The 11,565-nt window shown below is 33.1% G+C and overlaps 4 protein-coding genes across 8 annotated transcripts; 2 read left to right on the forward strand and 2 right to left on the reverse strand.

Moving 5' to 3' along the window:
* Window position 1: 1 nt before the first annotated feature.
* LOC100878799 (glutathione hydrolase 1 proenzyme) lies at window positions 2-5,945 on the reverse strand. Of its 4 annotated transcripts, none has more exons than XM_003707211.3 (11): window positions 5,198-5,945; window positions 3,637-3,784; window positions 3,448-3,572; window positions 2,561-2,700; window positions 2,243-2,475; window positions 2,002-2,162; window positions 1,713-1,933; window positions 1,177-1,372; window positions 930-1,095; window positions 656-802; window positions 2-564 (listed from the first exon to the last, which is right to left on the reverse strand). In XM_003707211.3, the coding sequence occupies exons 1-11, from the start codon at window positions 5,203-5,205 to the stop codon at window positions 376-378; spliced, it is 1,734 nt and encodes a 577-aa protein (XP_003707259.1). In that variant the 5' UTR covers window positions 5,206-5,945; the 3' UTR covers window positions 2-375. The 4 variants fall into 4 exon arrangements, with proteins under 4 accessions (XP_003707259.1, XP_076392248.1, XP_076392246.1 ...); XM_076536133.1 differs by lacking the exon at window positions 5,198-5,945 and having other exon boundaries at window positions 3,637-3,686; window positions 3,754-3,771; XM_076536131.1 differs by lacking the exon at window positions 3,637-3,784.
* A 189-nt stretch (window positions 5,946-6,134) lies between these two features.
* Prosalpha4 (proteasome alpha4 subunit) lies at window positions 6,135-7,658 on the forward strand. Its single transcript, XM_003707212.3, has 6 exons — window positions 6,135-6,275; window positions 6,494-6,620; window positions 6,709-6,822; window positions 6,898-7,031; window positions 7,114-7,296; window positions 7,370-7,658. Exons 1-6 carry the CDS (start codon window positions 6,174-6,176, stop codon window positions 7,457-7,459), a joined length of 750 nt encoding a protein of 249 aa, XP_003707260.1. The 5' UTR covers window positions 6,135-6,173; the 3' UTR covers window positions 7,460-7,658.
* EMC5 (ER membrane protein complex subunit 5) lies at window positions 7,555-8,392 on the reverse strand. The gene is made up of 3 exons (XM_003707214.3): window positions 8,250-8,392; window positions 8,088-8,140; window positions 7,555-8,015 (listed from the first exon to the last, which is right to left on the reverse strand). Exons 1-3 carry the CDS (start codon window positions 8,329-8,331, stop codon window positions 7,827-7,829), a joined length of 324 nt encoding a protein of 107 aa, XP_003707262.1. The 5' UTR covers window positions 8,332-8,392; the 3' UTR covers window positions 7,555-7,826.
* A 111-nt stretch (window positions 8,393-8,503) lies between these two features.
* On the forward strand, window positions 8,504-11,335 carry Cdk8 (cyclin-dependent kinase 8). 2 transcript variants are annotated; one of them, XM_003707215.3, is made up of 12 exons: window positions 8,504-8,616; window positions 8,758-8,914; window positions 9,276-9,378; window positions 9,460-9,570; window positions 9,661-9,801; window positions 9,882-10,071; window positions 10,147-10,261; window positions 10,357-10,455; window positions 10,528-10,600; window positions 10,671-10,768; window positions 10,850-10,955; window positions 11,015-11,335. In XM_003707215.3, exons 2-12 carry the CDS (start codon window positions 8,784-8,786, stop codon window positions 11,213-11,215), a joined length of 1,368 nt encoding a protein of 455 aa, XP_003707263.1. In that variant the 5' UTR covers window positions 8,504-8,616; window positions 8,758-8,783; the 3' UTR covers window positions 11,216-11,335. The 2 variants fall into 2 exon arrangements, with proteins under 2 accessions (XP_003707263.1, XP_076392251.1); XM_076536136.1 differs by having other exon boundaries at window positions 8,600-8,689.
* Window positions 11,336-11,565: the final 230 nt, after the last annotated feature.

Consider the following 11,565-nt stretch of genomic DNA (forward strand, 5'->3'; position numbering starts at 1 on the left):
GTTTCCTTTTTTAGAAACATTTATTGTAACAAATACACGAAATAGTCTAATAACAAATTCAACAATCGAATTTGATGTTACGTTTAAAACAACGTACATCTATTCTACGTGTTATCATTAAAATCTCTATTGTACTTATCCTATTAATACTTTCTGAGAAGTTGACAAAACAAGCATGATCAGGTATTTTGTACGTGTATAAGAATTTACCGTTGCGGTTTTAATAATCTCTTATCGGGCTCTTATTGTTCAATGTCAATTATTGAAACGATTCGTCGCGTGTTCTAATTAAAAACAAGACATGTCCATGCACCATCTTGATTTGTCGCATTGATACATTTCTGTTCATCGATAGTACGAAGCACAACCGATCGTTTAAAAACCAGCAGTTCTTCCTTCTCTACGAAAGTCTGAACTGGCAAATATTTTTCCATTTTCTCTGGACACTGCTGTAATAGCACTTCCAATTCCTGTGTAAGTGGTAACGTTATGCCCAATACTGGCTAAATAATTTAACACATCTGGAGAAAAGCCGTGTTCACTTTGAATAGCCATTGGTAATAACTGTAATTTTAATGAACTTGCGATTAGTATCGCGTTGCGGAGTGGATAATATTGCAATAGCATTGATATCAAATTACAACTTTCCACTTACCTGATGATGAATTCTGCGCGCGTCAACCGCTTGTTTTACATTATACCCTGACCAAAGATTTAATGCCATTGCTATTGCAACTGCTGACGTAATTTTCGCGCCGCCCGCGGCACCGATTACCAATCGAACATTTCCACTTTCATCAACCTTTAGAAAGAAATGAAAAAGCATCGGGTCTGTAAGTTCGTACACTGCATCGATGTAATCGCAATGGAAGATTACACGATACATTCGTCAAATACAAAGACTTCTTCACTTATTAACCAGTACTTACAACTATCGTTGGACTCATAGAACTCATAGGTCTTTTCTTAGGGCGAATGAAATTCGCTGGCGAAGGAGGTAGATTAAATCCATTACTCCTGTTGGGTGAACTAAAATCATCCATTTCGTCGTTAAATATTATTCCAGTCGATGGTGAACGTATCATCGCGCCGAGTCTGTGAAATTATAATACGGTACAATAAAAAGTACATTTGCGATTAAAACTGGAAAGCATAAATTTAACAGCATTCACGTACACTTGGTTTATGGTCGACGTTACGGATACCGCTGAGCCATCAGGAGCCAGAACGGAAACATGACTGGTCCCCGAATCTTCCTGCATAGTCATATTGACACCGTAATATCTTGGATCGTTACTTGTTTCATTACTTTTTATATTCCTTCGAATTGCGCGGGCATATTCGATAGACGTTAAGTCGTTAATTAAAGAAGCTAAAAAGTTATCAGCACTTTAGTGTTAAGTTTAGAAAGAACAGCGATAACGCGTTCATTCATAAGATACTATTGTAATTAATCTCTTTCTACTAGTTAAGTAAATAGAATATCTGAAATTCTCGACCAAATAAAAAAATAACGCACATTCCGAGTTATTTTTGGCATTAATCGCTTATCACGAATATCGGATATTTTTAATGCGTTTGTAATGTTTAAAACAACAGTTGGACAGACGCTTATCATACACGCTTATCTGAAAACAATGTAACGAATGCGCGTATTTTTTTTTATGTGATTATCTTTGATGATTCCAAGATAGTATAAGATGCTGACTCACTAATGTTAACAAATTCTGGATCACCCAATTCCGTTCTTCTGGCATAAGCCCATTTAAACGTTTCGACTAAATATTGCCAAGTGATTCTGACATCGGCATTAGGTATTAAGCCGCGAAAAACGTTCATGATGAAAGTTAAAACCGCTCCAGAGCCCGGTGGTGGTGCAGTGTAAACGGTTAAATTCCCAATCTTCGATTCGATGGGTTTCATCCATCTTACTCTAGGATAATTTAAACGTTAATCTCTCTGCCTTCGAATACTTCGTACAAGCTGTCAATAATGGCAAACCTATAATCTTCTAGATCGTTTTTCGTGATGATTCCTTTGAAGGCTCGGATTTCTTCAACCAGAACGTCGCCCATAGTGCCGTTGTAAAATATTTTTGGTCCATGCTCGGCGATCAATTTCAACGTCTCCGCCAAACGTGGTCTTTTTATCCTATCGTTTACCTAACAACCAGCCAGTTTCTATTATTATCGATCGATGCGTAGATGAAGAATCAAGATAACGAATGAAAGAATCTATTCACTTTCCACGTTGAATTGGTAACAGGGTTTATGAGAATTTCTGCCATTGATTTTTCTGCCCTTATCAGTGATTCCTTGTTCGACAAATAAGTTGCCAAATAATTGTTTACGTGTGATCCAGTGCCGCACAGAGAAATAGTCGGTTCGAACAATTCAGACCACGGCAATTTTCCATATTTTTGGTGCGCTTCCCAATAACCGAGAAGTTCGCCAGGTACCGCAATCGCCAAACCACCTTTTGTTAATATTCGTATGAATGTAACATACATTGTATCCTTCTGACACGTTCGTATCGATAATAGTAACAAGATATAACTTACCATACATTGACGCTCTTGAATCATTTAGAAACATATTTTCGTGTGCCGCGGATGGAGCTGTTTCACGCGCATCCAAATAATCTGCCGTTTTTGTGCGAGCATCCCAAATTGTCATTAAGAATCCGCCGCCTAATCCCATGCTGTGTTTCGTCAAGAAACATGTTATGTTTAATTTCGGAGGAAGATTTATGAGTTATCAAGATAACTGGGAATTTTTTACGAATTTTACTTGTTCAGGACCAAATAATGCTATCAATTACGAAGCTAATCCTGTTAAATTACCAACGAGAGAAGCGCATGACCTTCGAATCATCGATCGAGTCCAAACTATGAACGATCATAAAACGATAATAAGTACAGATTAGATTATAATGTATTAATTGCTGTATAGTCTATGGTGAAGCGTAAGTTGTTGGAAAACACTATACTTATTAAGATACATATTCAATAACGGTTGCAAAATATTATTGTTATTTCTGGAAAAATAAAATATCACAGTTAGAAGTGCGTAAAAGACATGAAGACGATAACGAAAAAGCGCCGTGTGCACTGCAAAAATTGAGCGTGACGGTACGGCGCGGTAAATAAAAGATTGAACTCGACAGTTTGTGGTTACTTCCATCTCGTTGGAATTAATTCAGCAAAAGTACTTGATGCTCAAACGATTTGACTGCCTTTAGTCTCCTTATAAAGGAACATCCAGAACAGTTCAAAATTTGGATCCAATCGGTACTCCGAAAGTCGTACGCTTCCAGTTGGAACTAATTGTAACATTGAACGTTGGTATTCCGGAAGAAAAGAAATCGCCGACACCGGAACTATGTTCAAAAGAATAATTTAGATTCAGGGAAGCAGAGAAAGAGAGAAAAATAAAGATGGGGTGTTACCTGTGCAAAGAAGAGACTCCTTCGCACAGAAGCGCAGCTATAGCCGCATCCACGGCATGGCCGCCTCTGGCAAGCATGTCCGCACCGATTTGCGCGCATTCCTGTCCATTCGTAGATACCGCAGCCTTCAAAAGATCAAGATCGATTAGTTTATTTTGCACCATATCAATAAGTTCGATCATTAATTACCTTTCTATATGCTCCGCTGTACGAGGCGTCACTCGAGTCGTTTCTATTTTCTGAATTGTGAGCGAGTGAAACGATTACTATTGCTATGATCACGCCTAAAATTATAGCGATGCTCACCCCATATATTAAAATCTTCTTTTTGCTTAGTCTGCGTAGGAAGGAATGATCGGGTTAATCTTCGAAACGAAGTAACGCGTGAAGAGTATATTTTGACGACAACTCTCTTGATACTTTTAATTTGATTAGAAATATTTACGATAGTCTTTGAACCTCAACGAGTTCATATTTGCTCGTTGAAAGTTGTATCATCGAAAGAAATATGAAAAAGTACTTCAAGTCTATCCGTAATCGATCATTTCGATTTATCGTGTTACTCGATGTTATGTAAATTATTGTGTAAAATATACTTTTGTTTCAGTGAATTCAATTGGTAATTATAAAACGATAGTTCATCATTGCAATTACGTTCTCTTCGAGTAAGGTCTTTTAATTTGAATTTTGAATTGAAGTCGAATTTTCATTTGAAAGGAATCTTTTGTTCGTAAATTTGTAAGAGGTTGATTGTCTTCTTCCCAATTGCAACAAATATCGTAATAAAGTTTTTCGCGAGAAATAGACGCGCGTAACAAGCGCTTATATCACTGGCTCGATTAACTTATTTCTCGCCTCTTTCGATTACGATTTATCCTTCGTGCAGAAGATAGAATAAGTGTCAATTATTGACACGAAATAACTAAGTCCGAAGAATATCAAACATTTTTTCTAACTGTTACGTTATGAATTTCGACGAAACGCGTAATATTGTCCAAGAATTATTAGCGAAAAATTACTGAGAAAAACGAGCGAAGAACTTAATAGAATCAATAATAATTAGCACTGTAAAATATTATATTATCAAAGATTGCGGCAAAGCGACGCCGCAACTTCGTACATACACATTACGTAGAAAATTCGTATTCGCTTAGTTATCTAGAAAATAATGATATTTGAATACCCCAATTTTCTTTTAATTTACATTATTACTTCGTGCAGATAATGTATGATAATCCAACGCTTGTAAATTGGAGGAGTAACGCCGTGAGCAGCAATGTGCTTACGTTCAAAACTAACGTGTTCGATCGAAGCGAGGTGTTTTCTCTTTCGAGATTTTATGTATAATACATCTGCGTAACATTGCAAAGAAACATTCTTTATGTAATGCAACTGATTTCAAAAGACAAAGTAATGGTCAGTGATGCAATTGTTATCGGTCAATATAATGTGTATCTATTGCGTAAAATGCGTAATATGTGGAGAACGTGATCGCGGCAAAAAGCTTGAATGTTTCCAGACACTAATAAACTGAGTTAAAACATTTTTAAACAATCATTGAACATGACACATTTACACGTACAATTGCTTAACCATTAGATTGTTACCTGCAACATTGAAATAAGATAACGCGCTTCAATATCGATTACGAGAAATAGGTGCTCGAGCGAAATAAAAGAAAATTTTAAAGAATGAAAATGGATCGTGAGAAAATAGATAAAGCACAAATGTTAGAAAACTTTTTACCAACCCGATCATGTTGCGTGAACAAACATGGCACTGAAGAGCATTCAACCTTGACTAAACGTTTCACCAAGCCGATCGTCGCCTTTTATACTGCTTACAATACAGGTTCTATTTGTTCATCCCCACTACTTTTTTACGTTCGCAACTTCAAATTCATTTAACTTCTTCGAGCATTTTCAAAATGCTGTTCTTTCGTCTTCTTCTCTTTAAATCGTAATTACACATACTTCTTCTCGTGCACGTGAAACAAGCAACCATTTTTGTCCATAGGTTTCTTTAGATCTTGCACCATCACTTTCTCGACCTAATCGCTATCTTCTTATATTTATCATCTTCGATGCCAAATAACGTTGTCCTTTTTTTCTTTATTGTAACATTATTTACTACAATCTTTGAATCACATGAAATATAATTATGAATTGTAAAATTTATTCCCAAGTATTTACTTTTCCTTTTTAAACTCGATGTTCGCTCGAGCGTTATTTTTCTAGCACTTTTAAAACTAATGAAAATGGATATATTTTAATTTATGCACTTTTTATATTTTATATCACTCTTTTTATTCGAAAATATACTTATCTCGAGCCGATATTTCGAATATACTTTTTCATAAGATAAAGACAATGTTTCGCGATATACGTTATAAAAAACAGTTTGAAGGATTAATAACTGAAATCGTGATATCTATACAATTACGTAATAATGCACGGATAATGCACTCGTATAATATTTTTAAATAGTACGTACTTAAAAATTTGTTCCGATTTGAAATATAATCTAATTTGATTTTGTAAAAAAGTGAGTGAACAGTACAGTGATATGCTATAGAAATACCGAGTTAGAAAAGCGTGTCATGTCTTGTTACCCTCTATCGGTAAAAAGAAGAATCAAACCTGCGGATGAATAGCAATCTCTTTGAAAACGGCGAAGTCATTTTGTGGATTAAATAGGTTCAGTGTAGTTTTTAGAAACTTAAAACGATGACAGCAAGATACGATAGAGCTATAACAGTATTTTCCCCTGATGGACATTTGCTTCAAGTGGAATATGCACAAGAAGCCGTCAGAAAAGGTTCTTCAGCGGTACGGTGACAAATTTCATCTAACCTGTTTTGTTTGCAATCAATTTTGTGCCGTATTCTATACACTTTCTTGATCAAATACATTTTGTTTAGATGTAATTTTATTAAGTAACGTTCGAGAATACTTGAACTGCAAAATTAAAGTAATTTTTACGTATCATGACGTGACCATTCATTCATCTTAAAAGAGATGTTTCTATGAATTTGATTTTATTTCAGGTTGGAGTTCGTGGTAACGATGTAGTCGTTTTAGGAGTTGAAAAAAAATCTATTGCAAAGTTACAAGAAGAAAGAACAGTTCGTAAAATATGTCTATTAGATGAACATGTTGTAATGGCATTTGCAGGTACGATCTGAGATAATCTTTAAACTATCAAATTAAGAATTAGTTTACGAGCTTATCATGCTTTAATACAAATTATTTTGTCTTAAAGGTTTAACCGCAGATGCAAGAGTATTAATTAATCGTGCACAGGTAGAATGTCAAAGTCATCGACTAACTGTAGAAGATCCTGTTACGTTGGAATATATAACTAGATACATTGCAAGTAAGCAAATATATATTTTATTATTTGCAAGTTGAGTAAATGCGTGTCTAAAATAAATTAATTCATTATTTCTAGGTTTAAAACAAAAGTACACTCAAAGTAATGGTAGAAGACCTTTCGGAATATCGTGTCTTTTAGCTGGATTCGATTATGATGGTGTTCCACACTTGTATCAAACAGAGCCTTCAGGCATTTATTATGAATGGAAGGTATATTTTTGGGAGAATATTGATTATGCAGCAAATAGGAAATATGAGTTAAATAAAATTATTTTTTTTCCTTTCTATAAAGGCAAATGCAACAGGTCGAAGTGCCAAAACTGTTCATGAATTTTTACAAAAATATTACACACCGGAAGAAGTAGCAACAGAGAAAGGCACCATAAAACTAGCTATTAGAGCATTGTTGGAAGTAGTACAATCAGGGAAAAAAAATTTAGAAATTGCAGTGATGCGACGTGGCCAACCACTACAGGTATAAATTCAATATGTATTTACATGTTTATACAAAAAAATTATGCCATTGAAAAATGTTTTACGTATTGTAGATGTTAGATTCAGACACGATTGGAGATTATGTCACTGAAATTGAAAAAGAAAAAGAAGCAGAAGCTGAAAAGAAGAAACAGAAAAAGTGATGTCTTTATATAGAATTGCACTTTTATTACTCATTCATTGATGATGTTTTGCATAAAATAAATATACAACATATGGGTAAAAAAAAGAAAAGAAATTATCATATTCCGTTTATTTGTACTTCACTGCTGTGTTTAGAAAGTATATGTACATTTACACATATTTTTAAATACATGATTTAAAGCTATTAAATATAGAAAATGTGTCTCCTCTTATTTGTTTCCTATTTTGCAATTTGAATCAATTATAAATATTTAAATTACTTATTGTGTGAATCATGATTCTCTATGACAACATTACAAGTAAATTATTTTTCACAAAACTTACACTGTTATGTTACTTTTGAAATAAATATTACTAACACAAGCATTATTGTGCATAATATGGAGATAAGGATCTTCCCCGATGATTAAATATTTGAAACGATGGAAGGTTTCTTAATGTTTCCCAAGATTTATTTTCCAAATCAACCACTGCTCGAATTTCTTTGAAGTCACCAGCAATGTACATCACTCCATACATAACCATAAATAAGCTGACAATGCCCTGTATTAAAATCTGATTCAACAATACCATTTATTAGTAATTATATACTTCACATACTAAATTTTAGGGAAATTTAATACTTACATCAATTGGTAACGTGGTAAATTCTTGTTCTGTTATTCGTAAATAGGTACGATCTGTAATGATATTTGACAAAATTAAATTAAACATTAAATATCAAACGATTCAAACTTAAAAGTATTGACCTACGATTAAATAAGTTTTACGTAAATAAATAGAACGTACGTTGAGCAGCTGAATAAGCTGCATGCAATATTGACATCAGTCCTATAAATGTGATAAATTTATGCACAGTTGTTGCAGACATTGTAATAATTGATCATGAATTACAGTTCAATACAATTGTAGTATTTTAATTTCTTTAAGTAACTCTATATATGTTGATAGTTTTAATAAATCAGGACCATTTCATAAATGTAATTAATATATACAACAGAATCTATCTACAACTGTATTAGTTTGAATACTTTTTGTTGCAGAAATGTTTGATATCAAAACGTCAACATCACTCAACACGACTACACCAGGTTATAGAATATAAATTTACGATTCACCACGTTCGAAAAATGTACATGCTGCCATCTAGATTTATGTACGTATGTAATTGGATGTGTATATATACATATATTTGTATGTATACAGTATTATAACGCACAGTGAGCGAGGTATATAGTATGAGCAAAAGTTGATCACTTTCTGTATGCAAATGTAAACTAAAGATGTTTGTTTATAGTTGATAATTGTCCAATAATAATAAACATGATGGATTACGAATTTAAAATGAAAACCCAAAAAGATCGGACAAAGGTCGAGGATCTTTTCGAATTTGAAGGATGTAAAGTTGGAAGAGGAACCTACGGGCATGTCTATAAAGCTCGTAGGAAGGAAGGGTTAGTATTTCTTAGCTTACGTCAAAAATTTCATAGTATGCAATGACAACTTTGTAGTTTATTTTGTAAGTAATCTTTAATTTTTTTAATTTTGTAAATTTATACTTTTATTATTAGAAAACTATCATTTCTATTTAAATGTTCCATGTTACTGGTACTGGAATACATCAATCATTTAAACGTTTCTTTGTTTTTGTATATTGTTGTTTGAAAAATCATTTATTCTATTCTTCAAGTATGCCTAATAATCATCGTGTTACTATATACAATATTTTGTTTATATAACATTATTTATGTATTATATTGCCTTTATCTTCTATTGTTATAATCAAGTGCATTTGTGTTGATAAAATTTCAATAGTGTACCAGATAGCGAATTAAAATCCCGGCCAGATACAAAGGATTTTGGACTTAAACAAATTGAAGGAACAGGGCTTTCAATGTCCGCGTGTCGTGAAATTGCAGTAAGTATTTATCTTTCTTTCTTTAATGTATTATTTTATTAACTATTATATTGAAGATACTTTGATCAATTTGTTTTATAGTTACTTAGAGAATTAAAACATGTAAATGTAATTACACTAATCAGAGTTTTCCTATCGCATAATGATCGCAAAGTATGGTTACTATTTGATTTTGCTGAACACGATTTATGGGTATGTTCATTATTTTTAAAACTATATTTTATTAACATCATTAATTACACCTTGAGGCTATATTTAACAGGTTTTTATTTTGGTCTGTAGCATATAATCAAGTTTCACAGAGCAGCAAAGGCTAATAAAAAGCCTGTTATGGTACCAAAAGGTATGGTCAAATCTTTGTTGTATCAAATCCTGGATGGTATTCACTATTTACATTCCAATTGGGTGCTCCATAGAGATTTGGTAATTATTTTTACATTATTATCTGTATATATATACACACTATTGTTTATAATTAATTTTGCATATTTATAATACTTTAGAAACCTGCAAATATTTTAGTAATGGGAGAAGGAAATGAAAGAGGACGAGTAAAAATTGCTGATATGGGTTTTGCTAGATTATTTAATGCTCCCTTAAAACCTTTGGCAGATTTAGATCCAGTTGTAGTAACATTTTGGTATAGAGCACCAGAATTACTTTTAGGTGCTAGGCATTATACAAAAGCTATAGGTATTGCACCCATATTGAAAAGACACAGTTGTGTTGTATTTGTCTCTGATTTTATAAGTTTCGTTTTTTTTACAGATATCTGGGCTATTGGTTGTATATTTGCAGAACTGTTAACGTCTGAACCTATATTTCATTGTAGACAGGAAGACTTGAAAACTAGCAATCCATATCATCATGATCAGTTAGATAGGTAAGATTAAATGTTACTACTATAATTGCTATATTTTAGCATCAGATGAATTTATGATATAATTAAAGTAAAAATTACAATTTCTCAATAATTAGGATATTTAATGTGATGGGATTTCCTATGGAAAAAGATTGGGAAGATATTAAGAAAATGCCAGAACACCCTACGTTATTGAAAGATTTTAAAAGACAAAAGTTAGTATCCGCGTAAAAACAATTATTATAAAACATTTAAAGTACGAGTTCAATGTAAATATGTTTTTACAGTTATGCAAATTGTTCACTCACAAAATATATGGACCGACATAAAATAAAACCCGACAGCAAGGCATTTAATTTGGTACCGTTAAATATGTTTAGCCCACTTTAATTATCTTTCTGAACGATAATACTAATTTAGCTGTTTTCAGCTTCAAAAATTATTAATGATGGATCCTAATAAACGAATAACGTCCGAACATTCTATGCAAGATGCCTACTTTCAAGAGGAACCACTGCCAACGCAAGAGTACATTTTTCATCACATGTGATTTCGTTTCATAACATTAAATACTTGTTCGTAAATATAACGAGTATTATAATGTTTTAGCATATTTGCTGGATGCCCAATTCCGTATCCTAAACGAGAATTTTTGACGGACGACGACACAGAGGAAAAGACTGAAAATAAAGCACGACAAAATCAACAGCAAAATGTAAGTATATTGCTTTATTCGATATTATTTTTATTCCCACGTACGTTACGAAATTTTAGCAACAAAATCAACAACAACAACAAGGAAACGACGATCATAACCACGGACAAAACGCTAAGCGGGTAAGACTTAACGGCCCTCACGGAGCTCCAGAGTTTCATCAGCACCAGAGTCACGCGATGACCCACCAACAACCACCCGGCATGGTTTATTCGACTGCTCAACCAACGCAACCGTCAAATTTTCATCAACGTTTTTGAAATAATTAAATTACTAGTTTACCGATTTAATCAATTTCTGTGAACCGATGAACGCGTCGACGGCTCCCGTGTATATTACTTCACAGTAAAGTAATAAAATTTTATTTATACATTGTACAATACGCAGCATATACTGCAAAGTATTTTTTACTATACAACGTATCTCGAATTTTACGGCAAACATCGATGCCAATTTGCAAACGATTACTAAAATTTAATGATCGTATGCAAAATGATATGTTTGTTATCTCTGATAATCGATATCGATCAATTTCTATGACAAAATATTAAAATTTGTTAAACATTGTATATACCTTAAACATTTTTGCGTTCTTGTAAACAATTGTAAA

The sequence above is a fragment of the Megachile rotundata genome, chromosome 10 (assembly GCF_050947335.1).
Source record: "Megachile rotundata isolate GNS110a chromosome 10, iyMegRotu1, whole genome shotgun sequence".
Lineage (NCBI taxonomy): Eukaryota > Metazoa > Arthropoda > Insecta > Hymenoptera > Megachilidae > Megachile > Megachile rotundata.